Here is a 22,223-nt window from a genome sequence, read left to right as displayed (position 1 = left end):
AGAAATTTTTATAAGTTATTAAATATTGAAGTGTTTTTCTTGAATACATGAGATTTCATAATAAAAGTAACTTTTAATCACCATTTAGTACATAATATTTTATTTGCTAACTATTTCACCAAAATTTATGTAAAATGATGTAAAAGTATTTTTTTAGTAAACTTGTCGCTCAAACTATGTGTGATATATTGATTTTGTGAAATTACAAGTTTTACTTGTTTTATAATTAGAAATATTGACTTTTGTGAAAATTATAAGTTTGACTTGTTTTTTAAACTATAAATATTGATTTTTGTGAAATTATAAGTTTTATTTGTTTTACAACTAGAATGTTGATTTTTGCAAACCTAATAAGTTTACTTATTTTTCTAAACTTGAAATATTGATTTTTGGTGAACTTGTAGAATTTTAGAAACTTATCCAAATGATGCAATTTTTAACTTGAATTTTAATTAGAATATTTGATTTTTGTAAAGAGAATAAAGTTTTATTCATTGTAAAGTTGAAAATGTTGATTTTGGGAACATATTTAAAGAGGGATAGATTTTAGTAGCTATTTGTATAAAATATTAATCTGGAAACTATTGATAGAATATTAAGTTATTAGTGTGAATTTAGCGAGCTATTAAAAATAAATTTATAAATAAAATTTAATGTATAAAAATTTAATAATGAATGTATAAAGACATAAAGGTTAATTTTACATTATGATTTAGAATTTTATTAAATAAAAGAGGTTATCACCTAAGCTGGTCAAAGTCAAAGTCAATGTCAAATTGTAGTAATAAAAATGTGATGTACTTGTGTGAATGAATATTGGTTGAATGACCCTAATAGTAAGGTAATGTCGAACCATGGACCGGCATGTAAAATCCCGACGCCCGTGTTGGCCGGCACGTAAAATGCAGTGTAAGACAGGGGGTTAGCTACCTTTCCTGTAGAGGTCGAGCATAAAATGTATTAGAGGGGTGACGACTCCCACCACAGTTAGGGTTTAGGACTACGATCCTCACCTAACCAGACCCTTACATATATCAGGTGTCATATTGATGTGTTTGTTGATCAGTGATAAACTTGATTAGTGTTTATGCTATGATGCATGGTACGGTTATGAGTATTAACCAAATGAACTTACTTAAGTGTTAAGATTATTGAATTGTATAAGTGGCAGTAACGTACTTCTGTCAGAATTGAGAATGGTATTTTAATGACTTAAAAGTATGGAACAAAAAAAGAATATGGTAAAAGTATACGGTGATGTTAATTAATTATAAGTTCGTGCTTAAATTATTATTTTGTAAATGTAGCATATAATTTTCGTATTTTGAGCTGGATAGAAAGTTATGCTCGGCGTTAAGCGCTGACCGATTCAATCGGCTGTCATCCGTATCATGGATGGCAGCATTTTGCAGGATTTAGTTCAGGTTCCGATCCAGGCCACAGCAATTACTATATATCGAGAAATTAGCTGCTTTTTGTATCTTCATTGATGACTTGATGATGATGTATTTTTTAGCAAACAATATTTCTTATCAAATGTAATATTTACTTTTGTTTTAAACAGTTTCAGTTTTTATGATTTAAAGTTTTTAACAGTTCGTCATTTTGAGACTTCCGCAATATTCATGTATTAAACATTATTATTAAATGTTAATTATGTATCGAGATTGCCGCTCCTGTTACAAATATACACTGACTATATCACCCCCTCAAGTTGAAGTTTGAAGATTATAAATGCCCAACTTGCGTAGTAAATATAGAAATTTGCGCTTCCCAAGAGCTTTAGTAAATATATCTGCAAGTTGATCATCAATGAACACATGACTAGTAATAATGGTTCCATCTTGAAAAGCATCGTGAACATAATAGAAATCAACTTCAATATGCTTTGTCCGTTTATGAAAGACCAGATTTTGAGCAATGTAAAGAGCCGTCTGATTGTCACAAAACAAGGGCATAGCACTAGTATGATTCACTCCCAAACTCATAAGAAGGGCTTTGAGCTACTTTTTTCCGAAGTAATAGCTGCCATGTCCCTATACTCACCCCCCACCCCCAAGAAGAACGAGGGACCGTATGTTGTTTCTTGGTTTTCCAAGATATAGTATAATGATGCAAAACCAGGGCTGATTAAGGCCTTGATTATGCAAGGGTTAATGTTTAGCGGAAGCCTTGATTGATTATACACACACAAACAACAAACGATGATGAACACAACACTTAACACACAGGAACAGAGCCAACAAATCCTTTCTTGGTTTTCTGATGATGGTGCTCAGCGTCTGTATCAACATTCTTATACCCACGATAGATGTATAATGCCTTCCAGGAATTGTACTTACGGTTTCCTTGCAGTGCCAATGATTGTTCCACAATCCTTGAACCCACAAAGATCAAAGGATACTCCGTATACCCTTGATGAAGTCACCGTCAACTTCAAAGAAGGAAAACAGAAACAACTTTCTGAAATACCTCTATGTATTGAATCAAATGAAACTGAATGCTTGAACGTTTATTACATGGGATGAGGCTCTCCTTATATAGAGCACTCAACTACCTTAACGGCTAAAACTAATCACACGCTTGATTAAAGAACACGTACTAAATACAAAACGCCTAAAAATAGAAAACAAAAGACAAAACACTTAGGCGAATTCTGAGCTAGAAAATCTGTCAGACATCCCTCCTTTCACTCAACCTCTAAGACTCCACGTGGACTATGAGTGAGGTCTTGGACCCTTGATGGCTTGGTTCATGTTCAAGGATGACGTCCCAACCTTGATCAGGGTCTGGGTGATACGGGTCTGCGCTCAGGAGACTCAGCAAGGTCTGCTGGTCGTCAGAAAATGCTTTGGTCTGGGATCTACTGTCTGTTCCCATTTCCAAGTGTATGCTGTTGTTCCTTGTTGTAGTCTTGGCTTCCTTGTTCCCAACATAGTATCTTGAGGTCATGTTTAGTTTTTGGAAAGCATCCTTGACCTGGTTCTGCCCTTTATGTACCATTGGCGTAGGTGACAAGTTAGGAACACTGTTAATATGCTTAAGTATGGGTGCTCTGCTCATAAGGTCCTTAATAGTGTCAAAGGCTTTTTGTGCCTCTGCATTGCATTCACTCCTTCCCTTCTTTGTGCATTCAGTAATAGGTGTCATGGTGGTGCTGAAGTTCTTAATGAACCTCCTGTAGAAAGAAGCTAATCCATGGAAGGATCTAATTTGTGTCAGTGTAGTGGGTACAGGCCAATCCTTAATAGCTTGCACTTTGCTTGGGTCTACCTTTACCCCTGTTTTTCCTATTATGTACCCTAAGAAAGTAACCTCAGGTAAAAAGAAATTGCATTTCTCTAATTTTGCATATAACCTCTGCTTCCTTAATACCTCGAACAACTGTTGAAGATGACTTAGGTGCTCTGTTATTCCCCTGCTGTAAATGAGTATGTCATCTAGGTAGACAACTATGAATTTCCCCAAAAATGGTCTTAGCACCTCATTCATAAGTCTCATGAAAGTGCTGGGTGCTCCAGTCAAGCCTCAACAACGACGGTATCATTCACAAGATAACCTCTGCTAGGATCATATAACTCACTTAAAGGCATAAATGATGTAAACCCCCAGTCACTTTCCCGAGCATTGAACTAGTGTTGTGTATCTGCAAATTTACACAATGGAAATTTATATGTTGTATAAAGTGTCACATTGGTGAGCAAAACGACTTAAACATACAAATAAGAGCAAGATATTTCTTCTCCAAGAATCAGAACTTTATTACCATTAGGAAATTGGCCATGCCACTGCTTAATAAATGTAGTCCATAAGTATAAATTAGCATGGGGAGGACAAACTTAAGTGTACTTTCAGTGGATCTTAAAATGTGTAAAAGGGCAACACATTGAGTATCATAATTCATAAGCAGCACTCAAAACCTAAATAACAATGGAGATGCAACACACAAGCAGACTGCGTCTCCTATTGTTATCCATCTCTAACACTCCGGGTGTAAACATACCTAAAAGAAAAAAGTATTTAAAAATATACAAATAAACTATGCCCACCTCAAATATGCATCTTCAAAAGCAGGCCATATGCCCTTGATTAATAAGTTTACAAAAAACGAGTTCTAATCAGGCAATACCTTCAATATCAATCAATAAATTAACAAATCCAATCAGACATCTGAATTGTTGCTTGCAACTTATTACGGCCTTTGTAATCTATAAGAATAAATGCAGATTAAAAGCATAAATCAATTACTGAAATTTATACCTTTTCTCACCGAATACTTGTTATGAATTTGATTGACCACAGCTACGCTGAACTGTGCATACCTACTCCACCCATAAGGCAAAGTCTGAGCATCAGCAACATCAAGATGCATCGACAAGTAATCCACATTGTTCCCTTTAGGAAATATAAGTATCCTCCTGCAACAATAATTATATATTTACTAACCAACCACGACATTTTCCATTTTCGCCATTAAGTAAACTACACAACTAACATAAAAAATTCACACTACCATTTAAAACCGCCAACAACAAACACTTCCGAATAATGCTTCTTAGCATTCAACCTCGAGAAATTATCAATTTTCCAAGTAAACCTAGACGAAGATGGATCCTCCACAGGTTGAATCTCAGCATTATTATTATTAGTACTCGCAGATTCGGCTTGCGCAACAACTGAAACACAAAAGAATAGAATCCAGGCGAATCAAAAACCCTAATCGATGCCATTAACGTACTCACAAATTAAAATAAACAGATCAAATCAAGAATCAATAATTAACAAAATAAACAACGAAAATGCAACAAATTATCAAATCAAACCTTCCATAGGTTGATGATTATCGGTAATATCAGAATTCGGAACGAGCATCTCATCGTCTTCTTGCTGCAAAACACCAATCCGATCCATATTTCGACAATAGGCAACAAAAAATTATAGACGAAGGAAAGAAAGTAAAGAAAATGAAGAGAGATCGTGAAGAGAAAACGAAGACGAAGACAAAGAAGGTGGTGGTGGTGTTCGAGGTTAGAATTTGGAGGAAAAGAAGAAAATGAAACTGAAAAGTCTTCTTTTCGTTTTTTTTTCTTTTTTTTTTTTTAATTTGGAGGTTTGGAAAATAAATTTTTTTCTCTAATTTCCAATTGGGTAAACCCAAGATGTTTAAAAATAAATAACCACCACCTCATATATATGTTAAAAATCAGTTTTTTATTTTTTTTTATGTTTTTTAATAGGCTGTTTGTATGGGCTCGTCTCACAGTAGGACAATCTTATCTAAGACTTGTTGATCTTAAATAGGCAAAATTATTAGTCAAATTTATTACAATAGTATGCATTAATGTATAGTAATCTTGGCGTGAAAGCTACAATAAAGTATAAAAAAGTGTATATGAGAAACTAATTTGAGCGGAAAATTTTTTTTACCAGAGGCTAACACATGTCATTAGGTGGTCTTTGCTTTAGTATATAGAATAGAATCATGATTGTAATAAACTCAATTTTGTATATTTCCCCACATTAATTATTAGTAAAAGATTTGCAACGACTTTGTTATATCTGTATATTAATTTATTTTTTGCAATGATATATATAGTTACGAATTATTTTTTTAATTTTAACAATTAAATTTGTCGTTGCAAAAAATAAGGTTATATCGATAAATTATTTTAAGTGGTGGGGAAGTTAATTTTTTTCTTATTGCAACGATTATTTAGCAATAACAACAAATTTCGCAACAACTTGTATTTTTCGCAACGAAAAAAATATAGTCGTTACTAAAACTTATTGCTAAAAATGATTTTTCTTGTAGTGATCGCCGATTTGAGAATGATTATAGTGCTTACAACGAACCCTAGATCGAGAAGTCAATGGCGTTGGTGAGTATAATCGCGTCAAACTACTGACAATTGTTGATGATAGTAGCGATTATTGATAATTTGAAGAATTTTTGAAGATTAATTTTGGGGGAAAAAAGGTTGTCGAAGAGAGCTAGGGATAGTGGTATGAATGGTGGTTCAATTGCATATTCTTTGGGACAAACTAAATTTTCATATTATTTTCAATTTGGCGGTTTTTTAGTGTGAAATTTTTAAGAAAAATTAAGAGAACTTACTACTAGGAAATTAAGGAGTTCTCTTTGGTCAAGTTGTGGGTCAAAGAGATTAACAAAGAGAACTGCTATGTTAAAACATTGTTTTCTTTGGTCTAAGAGATCTCTTTTCTATTTAGGAGTTCTCTTTATGCATGTTCCCTTTTAACAAAGAGAACTGTTATGTTAGAACATTGTTTTCTTTGGTCTAAGAGATCTCTTTTCTATTTAAGAGTTCTCTTTATGTATGTTCCCTTTTCCCTTTTTTGTAGTAGTGAGTCACTCATGAGTTCATAATTCTTTAACAAAATTTAATTTGCTTGAAGGATTGTGTTTATATATCTTGATTGAGGAAGTTGTTTTTTTTTTAGATTATGATTCTCTAATAATATCTTAATTTGTTAAGGGAATTAAGTGTTGTGGAATTATTTTATTTAATTGTCACAACTTAAGGGTTCATGATTTTTCTTTTATGTTGAAATGTTTTTTTTTAATTTATGATTTATTGGAATATTTTAATTCGATGATTCTTCGTGTCTTGATTATGAATTGAGTTAATAATGAAGTTTTGTATATGAGTGGATGTATGTATATATATTGAGATGCGTAAGTGTTAAGAGTTTTGGTTGGTTCACTATTGAGATTCAATTAGTAGTAAGGAATGTGGGTTTGTATGTATTGTAGATTAGTCATGTAATTATAAGGATGAGATGAAAAGGATTTAATGATTAAAATAATAATATAAAAAATATATATAAAAAAATAACGTGACAATAGCTACTGTCTCGACAGTCGCGCCCCGATCCGAGATATCGAGTGTGTTTTGTTGTCGTTTCACTTATCCGTTGTATTCAAAACTCGTTAAACACTAAAATTAATTAAAAATAGTAAATGGATGTTAGAAATCATGAAATTTGGTACCCAAGGTAATTGATGCCTTTCGGACGCAGTGGTGAAGTTGGATTTTTCGTTTGAATTTTCTAAACTTTCTGAAATGGCCTTTTAAGTTACTGGTTAGATTTAATTTTTGGAATTTTTTGAAATTTGTGAGAAATAATTTAAAATTATAAAGTTTTAGTAGTGCTTTAAATGTATGGAGTGGATCAAATGTGTAAACACATTCTAATACGTGATTTTTATATGTGTGTTGTGTTTAGGACCTCAATTTATAAGAGGTTGAGATTCAAATCGCGAAGCGCTTGAGTTGCTTTAATCGTGCTACTAAGGTACACGCTTAGACCATACAATTGTAATTGGTTATGTAAAGAAATGTTGTGCTCATTCTATGTTGTGGTGTTGTATATCACGTAAGATTTAGACCCCCAAAATAATTTGTAAAGAGTGTAAATTGTAATTTAAGGATGGCTGTGTGATTACCCAAATGGGGCTACTTAACTGGAAATGGAATACCATTGTTATTGTTCCCATGGCAGTTTTGGATCATTACGGTCACCATGGGAGTATGCATACTTTTGCCTTTGACGACCCGAACAAGACAGGTAACGTCTTAGGTCAGAGGTTGCCTTGGGATTAGCTCTCCCTTGTGTATTCCTCCAAAATTTTGAGAATACACTGTCGACATAACTGGACGGGCAACGACATGAGTTGGAGTCTGGAAAGACAAACGTGATATTTAATTAATAGAACCTTTGCATGCTAGGATGAACTCATTGCTTGTATGTAACTAATATACTACATTGTATGTTGTCTCTGACGTGTATTGTTATGTGCTTTGGAACTTGCTATGATGTTGTCATTCGACGAATAATAAGTTGACTTGCAGGTGGGGTCTAATGTGTGAGGACTATTCTAATAAAACCTGTATTCGAGTTGACTATCGTGCCCGGAATTACTAATAAAATTTTATCATTCATACTTTATTATTTTTATTTCAGTAAGTACATTTTGAACTGGATTGTATTTAGATTGAAGAGGCCAGTAGGTTCTCAAGTTGTAATTTTAGACTTCCGCTGTCTTGTTATTTCGTCATAACTATTTTATCTCTTTATCACTAGAACGTCATCGGTCCTAGAAGTGGTTTAATTTAATGTCCAATGTGTGGACCGGAATTCATATTTGTGTGAATTTATTCGGTTCACTTTAACTAGGACTATTACAATTGGTATCAGAGCCAACGTTCTTAAAATGATAAAGAAATAATCGACCTTAGTAGAGTGTTGGGTGAATAGTAATTTGGGACGAAAATGGTCTAAATGTGACCTCGTGATGTATGTTTTGTATTTTAGCCTATAAGGCTACTTAGTGTGGAATTAGACTGTTGTCAAACGTGTGTAAGAGATTGTGATGTAATATTTATATATTTTTTTCTTTTCTTTCTCGTTTTGTAATCAGGACATATGGATAAGGGATCCACATACCCCCAAAGAGACAAGGGGTGCACCAAAATTTGATCCAGACACGGTTTGGAGGGAAGTCTGTAACTTAGATATATGGAGGGTACATGATAATGAGAGTGTCCAATATTTTAGAAAATGCATGTATATGATTAAAACAAAGGCAGGTTCGACTATGATATGTATGGGTATGAGGATAAGTTTGCTAGGAGGTGGTCTGATGAAGAAGACCTTGGGTCAGTCGGAGAGTGAGGATGATACTTTAATTGACTTTTTCATTTGATTTTGGTTTGTTAGTATATTTTTTCTAATAAACAACTAATAGTTTATATTTAATTTTACTAAATATTTCTATAAAGAGTTAGGTTTGTATTCATTTTTTTCATTGATTTGTTTTTTTTTTTGTCATTTTTTTCATTTACCCTCTGCCAAACTTAATGAAGCATATAACGAAAATATAGTGAACCGAATAAGATAAAGAAGATGATGTTTTCACACACTAAAAACCTACAATACAGAAATCTTAATCCAAAATATTAAAGGGGAAATGATGACTAACATAAGAAAATGTTTTCACATTGACATAATGATGCGCTTTAAGGCAAAGAAATTGAGAAGTAATTAAAATAACAAAAAATTGTTGTGAGACGGTATCTTTTGAGAGACTATTTTTAATTGTGCTGGCTCAAAAAGAAAAATAGAAAGTAAGTTTCTCGTTAGGCATTTAGAATATTGTAAATACTTAAGTACTTACTCGGTGGACATTAAGTATATTGTAAGTAGGCATTAAGATATGGTATGTAGGCTAGTAGGCTAAGTTTCTAGGTAGGCATTAAGAATATGATATGTAGACTAGTAGGCTAAGTTTCTCGATATATATTAAAAATATTGTAAGTAGGCATTGCATTAAGGACACTGTAAGTGAAGCTTGAGAAACGTCTCTCAAAGAGACGGTTTCTCAAGACAACAATTGTTAAAATAAAACCTTAACATGGAAGTAATCATGTACGTCAAAATTTGATTAGATCAAAAATTAGTGGGTCTAACTTACCAGCAACCTGAATTGACTTGACCCGAAAATATTGGGAAAAAAAAACTAGGTTGAGCCCAACCGAAATCCGAACCTGGCCGGTTTTAAACATTTTTCAGTTCCTCATCATCATTTTCATTTATATGTCAACATTTGCAAGTTTTACTGCATCATTTTTAGTCGATACCCACTATATTTCTAGTTAAATTTTATATCTTGAGTTAATATTCTTTATTATAGTCTTAAAATAAGTATATTGGTTTTTTATAAGTAAATATTTTCTTTTAAATGTAAAAAAAATATACTACAATATATATATATATATATATATATATATATATGTATATATATATATATATGTATATATATATATATGTATATATATATATATATATGTATATATATATATATGTATATATATATATATATATATATATATATATATATATATATATATATATATATATATATATATATATATATATATATATATATATATATATATATATATCTTAAAATTGGTGTTAATTAAATAGGGTATGACTAGTCTACCTCTCACCGGACCTTGATTTAGTGCGGGACGATGGATTGATGACCATGACCATGACCAGTATAGATTGTATTTTTTAAAAACCGTGACCAATATAGATTTTATTTTTAAAAACCGTGACTTGTTGGGTCGATCCGAACTCAACTTAAACTTGATACGATTCGACCTAGAACTGACTCGATCTAAAAATAATCCGACTTAAAAATGACTCAACCTATAATTAATTTTCCTCATAGACCATTTTGATATCTCTACACGAATGTACTCTTTTTATTCATTTCATTTTATATTAATTTTCATTTTAATTATCTTATTGATTTTGTATTATTTTTTCTTTTGACGATGATTACAGTTTCCTTTTTAAAACTTATCCACAAATTTATACTATATTTTCGTCATAACCACTCATTTTTATCATTTATTTAATTTTTGTCATACTCTTCAATCCAATTTTCATTTTCATTAAAAACTAGGTAAAGTCATGAGAAAACTTGGCTCACTAAATTTGCGTGATACACCGGAATATAGTCGAAGATGATGTGGTAAGCAAATACCAAATAGTAATGGATAAAATCAGGCCAAATGTCACACCTCTAATTCCCAATCAATATAATGGATGATGATTAATGATAAGTGTTGTTCAACTGTATTATAATTTCACTTAATCACTTTGAAAGATTCAGCTCTTTGTAGTATTAAAAAGAATTGAATTTGTGGAATGAATAGTCCCACCAATGTTTTGAAAGGGATTTGCCTGATTGTCTTCCATGGTTTCACGTTCTTTCACATATGGCACCTACTACTACATTACTTTATTCTGTCATTTTATTGTTAAGGGTTTGGTTTCTTCAGCTTTACAATATTTTTATTGGGGTTGGTAATAAGTGAGTTTTGAATTGGGTCTAAATAAATTCAGGTCAAGATTCAGATTTGGATTTGCATGTCTAATTTGTTAGGAACCAAATTCGAACTTACGGATCCATTATCGTGTCCGGATACAAAACAATTCTAAGCTTATTTTTGCATATACATTTGATTAAATTTTGCTTCATATTGCCATACAGATAGAGTATTAGACTTTAACTAATGATAATAATATATAAAATTATTAACTAAAATCTAAAATACATCCAATAATATTATACAAACTATAAATATCCTTAAAGTATCAATCTAGCTCTAAATATTTCTTATATATACAAAAGTTTCTACATAACATAACTCAACGTACAAAATAACACTACTTTTATTTTTGAAAACTAGTAAATGATATAAAGATAAACATTATAGACGAGAAAGATCAAACCACCGACATAAAAAACCCCATAAAGGGAAAAAATTAATTGGAACAAGATCCCTAGAAAACAGACCACTCTAGGTGAAAATGCATAAGAGTGGACTATGCAGTACAAACATCAATTCAATGACAAGCTTAAAACAAGTCATATCGCCATGCAAGGCAAGGTATACACCATAATGCGAGAAAATACAACTATACACCCAAAGGAGAGTCCTAATTTAGTGTCGAGTATGTTGCCCCTTTACATGTCGACTGCAACCGTATCCATTCACTAAATTCATACTGCTTCATTTGTAACACGAAAGTTACCGTCTACTTTTTTTGACACAAGCTACACTCGATTACATCAGCTTCTATCCGCATCTGTCTACCTCTGGATTACAGCTGCCATTCTGGGTTGTAGAATTGAACATAAAAAAATGCATGCAAACTGTATGCCACAACAGATTGGCCTTCTACAATCTGCAATTCAGTCATAGCAAGGCTTCAGCACTTCTGCACACACCCATCTATGTGCCCACGAACTTTACGCTCCAATGCCATTGTGCCAACTTTGTTGTTGCTGCCTTTAAATGCCTTAATACACAAGTAGGAACTCTGTACTTTACATCAGCAGTGGTTGCTCACCCATACGAACAACACATCACAGTAGCTGTAGCATTGGTTGCACACCAATACAGCACCATCAAATCAACAGTAATTGCAGTAAGTTGTTAAAATCGGGATTCTACATGTAATCGTTTAGACCTGTAGAATCGAATCGGTAGAATCAAATCGTAAAATCATGTTATCTTGAATTGTTTTTATACTCAGCATTCGCGGATTGTTTTTTTTTAATGTTTTATTCTATAACAACAATGAACAAAACAACGTTTGACAATGTAAACTAATCAAAAAAGGACACAAAGATTTAAGGAGGTTCACCCAATGATGGCTACGTCCTCCGTGGTGTGTAGTTTCTGTTTATATTATATCAAATATGTATAAACAACACTTCTCAATGAAGAATTACAACTGAGTAAGAGATAGAAACAAAAGGCTATGTGTTTGGCTTAGGGGTTGTGTTTGATGTGTTTGATGTGTGAGTATGAGAGCTCTATATATAGTACTAGCTACATGAATATCAATAGCTCACTTGAATATATAGTTAATATTGAGTAAGGAATACTATGAAATAACTCTAAGGATTTGAAAGGTCGAAAACAAGCATCCCATGCACATCAGAGGATCCGCTCGACCGGAATACGGAGCTCGCTCGGTCGAGCGACTCGGTCGAGCGATTATCAGCTGCATTCTGGAGCATTCTGTCTGACCGCTCGATCCACCAATATAGTTCGCTCGGTTGAGCGGGTAGGTCGAGCGACCTTACTGCTTCCTCTGTCAAAAGTTTGATCGAGCTTACAATAAATCAAACCCTTTCATTTTCTTCATTAATCTTCATTAACACCCATAATTCTTTATGAATACTCTCCACATAATTACACCCATTTGGATTCCACAAACCAAGAGTCACACACATGAATTCATCCTTTTAATGTGCACTCAAGTCACACATACCATTCATAACAAACGTGTATCCTGAATTGAAGAAGCAGACTCAGAAGAAACGTTTACCATCAAGTTCAAGACTTCAACTCAACTTAATTTGCTCTTGTAGGCCTTTGATTTTTGCTTCAGAAACAATACTTTGTATTTGCTTCAGAAACATCATCTAGAGCCCTTATAAGTCCCTAAAAAAAGAAATTGTGAATACAAACCAACAACATAATAGAAAGAACTTAATAATAAAAGACCATTAACAAACAAGACCTTTTGTCATTCATACATGAATGTAAACCCCTTTCTAGCTTCTGTGCCTAAACATTCTTTTAAATTGGTCAAGAACCATGACTGAGTCCGAAATTCCTCCAAATCAACAATTGCCCAAGTCAATGGTTAAATGTTAATGTTACCATCCTTTCCAACTATTGTTAAACAGACTCCAAAGTATTCTTTTGTTAAGTGACATCCATCCATCCTTATTACAGGTATACATCCAGCTAAAAAACCGTCCCACACTGTTTTAAGACATACAAACATGCTTTGAAATAATAGTCTCTCTATACTTGTTAAAACTTTGACTAATGCAGTGCTGCTTGGATTGTGCTTCCTCACTGCATTTGCATAGTCATATACTCTTTTGAATTGATCAACACAATCCCCATACAACATAATATTTGCTCTTGCCCTTGCATACCAACATTTATGATACCCTTCTATTATCCCAAAATCCTCCTTAACCTTGTTTTGCAAACTTTTAACCAATTTTCACTTAGGATACGTCCTCCGTACTTCCAAGTATCTCTTAGGTAGAAACTTGGAAGTAAGTTTACTTGTTTGATGCTTATCCAAAATCGATCCTCAATCCTACAAATTTTGATATGCATACGTTCCTCTCTTCTCAACTTGCTAGCATGTATGTAAAAAGTGCATTTCAGCTTTTCACAAGTCACACTGATCTACACAAATAGCATCAAACCTCTTTGTGTAGTTGTGAAGACAATAGAAATCATATTTGTTTTCAATGCCATGTTGTTGTACAACATTTTTTAAAAGCTCCACATTAGGAAAAATTAATCCAACTTTGAGTGAAACCGTCCTTTCAATGTCAACATTTGGATTGAAGACAGGGTACTTATTTGCACCTTCTTCTAATTCTTCTGACTACAGATTTTCATCATCATTACCATTAGCAGCTTATGTTCTATTTCCCTCTTCATTTCAAACATCGACATTTAAACCATTCCTTCCACCAACTATCCAATTTACCTCTTCCAAGACAGCCACTCCTACACTCTCAGTAAATAAATCATCACCAAAATTTCCCTCAAAATCATCATTATCAAGTTCAACATTAGATTAAGGTTGCTCTTCATAAGCTAGTTCATCATCAATAATGAACAAGGCTCTCCTAACCCTAGGCTTAGCTCTCTTTGGATTAGCCTTGCTCTCTCCCTTGTCTTTTTCCTTTCCCTTCTCCTTAGTTACTGGATCAGGCTGTGTTTGGGTTTATTGGGGTTCATATTATAAAGGTGGAGGAGGATGAAGGTGCAGGTGGTGGTAGAGGTTGAGGTGCAGGTGGAGGTGGAGGCGGAGGTGAAGGTACATTCTTTTTTGAAGGAGTAGGTCCTACCTACCAGCTTGTTTTCTTGTTAGAGTGAATTTTTTTGGAGGTGAAGGTGGAATTGTAGGCCTTTTCCTAGGTGGTTGTGTAGGTGGTTGAGTGGCTGGTTTTACAGGTGGCTGTGGGGCTGATTTGGTAGTTTTCCTCTTTACCGAATGTTTCCGCCTGTGAAGTAGTTGAGTATGTTTGCTTATTATTTTTGCCTTTGAGAGGCTAGTTTGTGAAATGGTGATTATGAAAAGTCTATAGCTACGCGTTTAATGTTAAGTATGTTAAGTATCTCAACATCTAAGATTATATTTTATGACCTCCTAGAGGAATCTATTTTAGGGGAGATCTATAACTTATTGCTATTTCTTACACTAGGCTCCACCATATTTGTTGTTTTTTAAGTGGTCCCCTTAAGAGGATTCCTTCCCACTACATACAAATCCACAAAGTCTTTTTCATCGGTACTTTTAAAAGCCTCAAACACCTTACCATCGTCTACCATTGTTTTGCACTTTATGTAGTTTTATGCCTTTTTCCTTAAACCAAATCTCAAAGGGGGACCTCAAACTCAATATTCTTTCACCTCTACATAATATGTATTCACAAGAAATTTAACAATACCAATTTCAATACCAACATAAACAAACCCGTTAATGTAACTAACTTCATTATCTTCATTAACAAAATCACAACCATAAAAAACACTTAATTTCACACAATTATTAAATAAAAGACATCTGATTCATGTTTGTTCGCTGTTACTAATAGCAAACAAAAGAGAGATAATGTCATAATGTTGGAAAGAACAAAAAAATGAATTATGTTTGATCACTGTTAGTAAAAGCGAACAAACATGTTTTTATTTTTTTTATTCTTTCCAACGCTATGACATTGTTTTCCTTTTGTTAGCAACAACAAATAAAAGATTTTGATTGTTTTACCAACTATTTTGTTCTTTGTTAGTAACATCGAACATACCTGACATTATGTTCGGACATAGAGACACTTATTTTGAAAATTAAAATTGCACGAAGATTATTTTAGAAATTTTTTTGATAATAAGCTCATTTGTTTCAATCTTTGGCAAAAAAATCTATATTAATAATTAATAACCCAATCCTTAAACATCACCACCTTTTTATTTTATCGCAACCCCCCTCAAAATGAAATTACGAATTTGCCCTGGACTTTAAAAAATTACAACTTTGCCACCCCCCTTGAAATTTCTTATTAACTAATAATAATAATAATAATAATGATAATAATAATAATAATAATAAACATATTTAAAAAATTAAATTAAATATAATAATTAAAACAAAAATGATAATTTAATAATAATAATAATAATAATAATAATAATAATAATAATAATAATAATAATAATAATAATAATAATAATAATAATAATAAAAATAATAACAACAATCACAATAATAATAATAATAATAATAATAATAATAATAATAATAATAATAATAATAATAATAATAATAACAATAATAATAATAATAACAATAATAATATAAATAAAATTAATAATAATTTTTAAAAAAACCAGTCGCAGGAAAAACCGCGAACCAACCTCCATTTAGTCGCGAAAAAAACCGCGGCTGGACCGCGGTTCAGTCGCACAAAATTGTGCGACTGAACCGGGGTCCAGACGCGGTTTTTTCAGCGATTGAACCGAGATTGGCTTGCGGTTTTTCCCGCGACTGGGTTTTTTTATTTTTATTTTTTATTTTTAGTTTTTTTAAATTATTATTAATTTTATTTATATTATTATTGTTATTATTATTATTATTGTTGTTGTTGTTGTTGTTGTTGTTGTTGTTGTTGTTGTTGTTATTATTATTATTATTGTGATTGTTATTATTATTTTTTTTTGTTTAAATTATTAATAAAAAATTAAAAATTAATTAACAAGTAAATTTTAATTAGTATATTATTAGTATATTAAAAAATTAATTAAACACTCAAATAAATTATTTAAATTCAAAACTAATTATTATAATAACATTATCATAATATAATAATATATTAAAATAAAATAATTTATTACAACATTTATTAAATAACAATAAATTAAAAAATAAATTAATTAAACAAAAGAAATTTTATAATTCGAAATTCAAATAAAAAAAAAAGGCAGTCGCAAGAAAAACCGGAAGCCAATCGCAATGAATAACATTTTTATCATTTTAAAAACATTAAATTTAAAGAAGAATATAAAAAAGTTAATAATAATAATAATAATAATAATAATAATAATAATAATAATAATAATAATAATAATAATAATAACAATAATAATAATAATAATAATAATAATAATAATTACAACAACAACAACAACAACAATAATAATAATAATAATAACAATAATAATATAAATGAAAAATAATAATTTAAAAAAACGAAAAAAAAATCCAGTCACAGGAAAACCGCGGTCCAGCCGCGATTTTTCTGTGACTGGGTAATTTTTTTTTCGTTTTTTAAAAAATTATTATTAATTTTATTTATTATTTTTGTTTAAATTATTATATTTAATTTATTTTTTTAATTATTATTATAATTATTAGTATTATTATTATAAATAAGAAATTTTAAGAGGATGACAACGTTGTAATTTATTAAAATTTTAAAGCAAATTCATAATTTTATTTGGAGTGACGATAGAATGAAAAAGAATGACGAAATCTAATAAAACACCAATTAATAAATCTACTATTTTATCATGTTCATAATAGTCATATAAATAAAATATTCCAGCGGTTCAACCGACTCTCTAGAAACGGCTGACATTTAAACTCACGCTTCTAAAGGTACAGTACATATTTCTCCGACAAATAATTCCGCAATCAAAGACAAATTTCTAACCGGTAAAAATCTACACAAACAAAGAACAATCAGAAATCAAAACAAAGAAAGAAAAAACTTCCATTTTTAGGGTTTTAACAAACTATGGCAGAACACGATGAATCAAAACCTGAATCATTCGTTGAAAAGATCGCGGAGAAAATTCACCATCATGATTCTTCATCTTCAGATTCAGATGATGATAAACCCGCACCTTCTTCATTGAAATCCAAAATTTATCGTCTGTTTGGAAGAGATAAGCCTGTTCACAAGGTTCTCGGTGGTGGTAAACGTACGATTTACTTTTTATTATTTGAATTTTATTTTAATCGTTGAGATTTTCTTTAGTTATTGGTCAATTTCGGGTAGATGATTGTTGAATAAAGCTGAAATGAAGGTACTATTTCTTCGTTGAATTGCTTAATAATTGAGTTTTTGTTTTTAATTGTTCAACAATTTCGTTTGTTTCTACTTTTATTGGTGAGATAACGGTTGCATATAGCTTCAAATTAGGTTAACGCACAACTTCTTCATTTTATTGCTCGAAATTTCAAGTCCTGTTTTCATGACATTGAGGTGGTTTGTAGCTGTAAATTACGTAATATTGATGTGATTTTTCGTTCATTTTTTGTGAAATGATGGTTGATTGTGGCTCAAATAAATGGTCAATCTTTTCGTTTTTTTAAATTGTCGAACTTTTCGTCAATTTTTATTTTTATTGGTGAAATGACGGTTGGTCACAATCTCTTTGTTTTGGCGCTTAATCTTTGAAATTTTGTACTTTTTAACCGACAATTTCTTTTTTATTCGGTGAAATGAAGGTTGTTTGTAGTTGTTTATTAGGTTAAATTGATGCGATTGTGTAGAGATCGGTAGCGATACGGTTTTGTAATTGGGTTTCGACATTTTGGAAGAAAGGAATTAGGAAAAACATGAATTTTTTTTTGGGGGGGGGGACTAAACTTTATGTGGATTTGGTTTTATTTGGTGGGTGTTGATATACTAGTAAGTAACTAAGTATAATGTTGGTAAGGTGTTTTGGAATTGTAGAAAGAACTTGTTGTAAACATATTGATAATTGATATGCTACTAATTACAGATTTAGCGTTCCATTTATTCATGCGTTTTGTTATGAAATTGTGAAACCATATCTATTATTCACTAGAATTTTTCCTTTAATTATGATACACTTTATTGTTTATATTAAATCAATTATGATAAGTAAAATAAGTTTTATTAAGTAAAATTAGAGGTGTTCATTCGGATGATCGAGTTGGTTTCGGACGGGTGTCATTCGGTTCAGTTGTATTTCAGATTAGTCATTTTTCGGATGCGTATTACGACGGGTCACACTCGTGTCAGGTCGGTGGGTCACGATTCAGTTGAAGATCGGTTATTTGAGCTATTAGGTTAGCATCGGTTCGGTATCGGTTGAAGTTCGTGTCGAGTAGTCAATCGGTCTCGGACTGTCATCGGTTAATAATTGGTTCGGTTTTACCGGGTACAGATCGGATTCGGGTATTATTTTCCAGTAGAATTCGGCTACAAATTAATAATTACTATAGATCAAGTTAATATCAGATTAAGTTGTTTCCATTTTTTTATTGCTGATAAGATTCCGCTTAGTAAAGACAAAATAGTTAAAATGCAAATCAGTTAATGATTATTACTTTGTTACTTTTATTTGTTTGACTGTAAATTAAAATTAAAGTTCTATCATTTTTCATCTAAATTGATTAAAAATAGTTAAATAAACATTGACCATTGATTATTAACTCTAAATATATGAAACCATGTATGTATAAAATTTAATTTATTAAAATTTCTATTACTTTATTAGATTAACTAATAAGATGATTGAATATTAGTCGATCTTACCTCTAAGATAAAAATTGGTTCAGGTTTATGGCATTTCGATTAAAAATTCGTTCGGGTTAAGTCGGTTTTAGCCGGATCAAGTTCAGTTTTGAGCATGATTCGGGTCGGTTATGACTTTGGTCGGTCACTATTAGTTTCGGGTAATCTCGGTTAACGGTTATATGTCGATTATATAAATCGGTCGCAGTTCGGGTTCGATTTTACGATTTTTGGTCGTTAATCGGTTCGGGCACAACTTCGGTTCGGATAATATCGGTTCGATAAACATAAAAAAGAAACATATTTTCGAGCCGGTTACCTTTCGGTTTCGGTTCGGATTTTCAAGTCAGGTCACATTTGAATAGCTCTAAGTAAAATATACTTATTAATTATAACTAAAAATCAATTATAGCCGGTTGAAATCAGTTTCATTCAGCAAATCAATTTTAATTAATGAAAATCACATTCAATAAGCAAAAATCTATTTTTACCGGTGTGACATAATTCGCCGGTTAACTCAATTTTTAAATTCGCGATTCACTCATAATGACTCTAAAATAGTCCAAATCGATCATAATTCACTATATGAATTTGTGATTCGCACGTAGATTAGTGAATTATGTGACAGTAGTTTTTACCATCAGTGAAATCACTTAATTCAATAAAATGGGGTACTTGGTGAATGAATATTTTTTTGCTTTTTGGTTGTCTTTTGGTTTTTTAATTTTTTCTTTAATAAATAATCAATATCAAATTTACCAAATATTTTTCAAAGCAATTGCCTTATCCAGCTGTTAGCTTAAAAGCTAACACTTTCAGCTGGTCAAGCAAGTCAACTAAAAAAGACAAGTTACAACCATTTGCCAAACACCCTCCAAAATTTCTTATGTCAACTTTTCATTTTTGTCTTGCAATAATGTTGTGAACATGTTGAAGAATTGGTTGTAAAGTTTGTTTTTCTATAAATATATTGTACTTTAACGGTCCATTTGGTATGTGGTATTAAACGGTGGTAATGAGATTGATAACTAATGTAATTTTTGCTTGAAAAATCTCTTGGCTATTTTGATGACCATGCTTGTCCAACTTTAATCATTTCATTTTCTACATAAAATTCATTCCAATGCATTGCCATTGGGAGGGGTGGTATTAAGTGGTAATGGAATTTGGAATGACATGAAACATTAGATGAAATTTTATACTCTAAATCATTCCTATTACCACCATTTAGTACCACTAACCAAACGGGCCATAAATAGTTTTGTTGCTTCTCATTTGCGTTTGTGATTGTGATTGTGATTGTGATTGTGATTCTTAATGGTGGCAGCTGCGGATATTCTTCTGTGGAGAGACAAGAAAACTTCTGCTACGATCCTAGGGAGTGTTACCGCTGTTTGGGCTTTGTTTGAAGTATTTGAGTATCATTTGCTCACTTTGATTTGCCATCTCTTGATACTTACCATTACCGTGCTGTTCCTGTGGTCAAAAGCTTCGAGCTTCATTAACAAGTAAGCAGCAGTTTTGTAATTGTCATGTATTATTGCTTAAGTTATGGGGAATAGATTGTTTAATGCACATGGATTTCTTACAGGGCTCCTCCGAAAATTCCTGATGTACGGATCCCTGAGGGTCCAATCCTAGAATTTGCATCGGCTTTAAGATATGAAATTAATCGCGGGCTTCAATCTCTTCGTGAGATTGCATCAGGGAAAGACTTGAAGAAGTTTCTTGCTGTATGCTAACCTGTGTCTTGTTATTGCTTTCACGTAAACTTTGTGAGTCTACATCTAATTTTGAATGTTGTTTTGTGATCAGGTGATTGCTGGTTTGTGGGTATTTTCAATATTGGGAAGCTGCTGCAACTTCTTGACATTGTTCTACACAAGTAATATCCATTCTCAAGCTCAGTTATTAGTTATCTATTTGTTGTTTTCATCAAACACTATTTATTTGTCTGTTTGATTTGGTTGTTTTTTCCGTAATGGTTGAATAGGTTTTGTTCTGCTTCATACCTTGCCAGTACTGTACGAGAAATACGAGGATCAAGTAGATGCATTTGCTGAAAAAGCAATGATCGAGATTAAGAAACAATATGCAGTCTTTGACGAAAAAGTATTGAGCAAAATCCCTAGGGGTCCATTGAAAGATAAGAAGATTGCTTAATGTGATACGGTGTTACTGGTACGTAGTTGTTTGGGGTATTTGGTAGCCAGGTAGATACATAATGTTATTAATTGTCCAGTAAACTACGTTGATACTTGGGTAGATTTCCTATGTGCACAAATATGGATATTTCTATACTAGACAACAGACATGAAAACAACAGTTTTCATCTGCTATCATTTGAGATGATAAGTTAATTTTATTTTGCTCAATGACTTTGATTGTTTATTTGTTTGATTTATTCATGTCTTCTTATCCACTGTATTTAACAGATTACTTCTGTTTTACCCCTCTGTTTTAATTTGTTTCTAACATTTTGCCTTCACATTTTTTGGTCAAAGTGTAAAAAACAAACTAAAACGAAGAGAGTAGTTTATATCAAACCAATAGATTATTATTCAATATACAAATTCTAAAGCATTAGATGTTCTGTTCTTTTGTGATCCTCGAACATTATTCTACAGTTAGTATCCTGCTTGCTTAATTATTGATGCTCTTAGTGGCAAATTAATGAAGTGATGGGGATATTTACTTAAAAGTGAAATGTAGAAAGTTAAGGGAGACAAACAAAAATTCTCATTTAGGGTCTAGGGAAATTCTGTAGTACTAGATTTATGGTCTAAATGTATTCGTTTTGGTATATACGGTTGTCATGTGGACTGGGGAGTTATTATTGAATGCTAAGGGGTATTTGGCGTCATTTTTTTTGTACTCCGAAACGGTATTGCTTAAGTGTTTCCTTGGGATTTTGTTTGGTAACATCTTTGCTTAACCGAATCCGTTACCTTAGGGTAACAGTTACCCCAGAAATGTTAATGAAAAGGTATCACCGTTAACAAAAACCATTTCCTCACCTTTTTTGTGT

At 31.9% G+C, this 22,223-nt stretch overlaps 2 protein-coding genes across 3 annotated transcripts; one reads left to right on the top strand and one right to left on the bottom strand.

Annotated features, from left to right (window-relative positions):
- Nucleotides 1–2,460: 2,460 nt before the first annotated feature.
- On the bottom strand, nucleotides 2,461–5,083 carry LOC130799732 (ubiquitin C-terminal hydrolase 12-like). Of its 2 annotated transcripts, XM_057662937.1 has the most exons (4): nucleotides 4,824–5,081; nucleotides 4,514–4,676; nucleotides 4,261–4,418; nucleotides 2,461–3,646 (listed from the first exon to the last, which is right to left on the bottom strand). In XM_057662937.1, the coding sequence occupies exons 1-4, from the start codon at nucleotides 4,909–4,911 to the stop codon at nucleotides 3,633–3,635; spliced, it is 423 nt and encodes a 140-aa protein (XP_057518920.1). In that variant the 5' UTR covers nucleotides 4,912–5,081; the 3' UTR covers nucleotides 2,461–3,632. The 2 variants fall into 2 exon arrangements, with proteins under 2 accessions (XP_057518920.1, XP_057518919.1); XM_057662936.1 differs by having other exon boundaries at nucleotides 2,461–4,418; nucleotides 4,824–5,083.
- A 12,164-nt stretch (nucleotides 5,084–17,247) lies between these two features.
- On the top strand, nucleotides 17,248–21,629 carry LOC130799731 (reticulon-like protein B2). The gene is made up of 5 exons (XM_057662934.1): nucleotides 17,248–17,630; nucleotides 20,523–20,703; nucleotides 20,787–20,928; nucleotides 21,011–21,080; nucleotides 21,189–21,629. The coding sequence occupies exons 1-5, from the start codon at nucleotides 17,444–17,446 to the stop codon at nucleotides 21,356–21,358; spliced, it is 750 nt and encodes a 249-aa protein (XP_057518917.1). The 5' UTR covers nucleotides 17,248–17,443; the 3' UTR covers nucleotides 21,359–21,629.
- The last annotated feature ends 594 nt before the right edge of the window (nucleotides 21,630–22,223 follow it).

The sequence above is a fragment of the Amaranthus tricolor genome, chromosome 14 (assembly GCF_026212465.1).
Source record: "Amaranthus tricolor cultivar Red isolate AtriRed21 chromosome 14, ASM2621246v1, whole genome shotgun sequence".
In the NCBI taxonomy this organism is placed as follows: Eukaryota; Viridiplantae; Streptophyta; class Magnoliopsida; order Caryophyllales; family Amaranthaceae; genus Amaranthus; species Amaranthus tricolor.
Note: the sequence above shows the minus strand (reverse complement) of the source record. Positions and strands in the feature narration are given on the sequence as shown.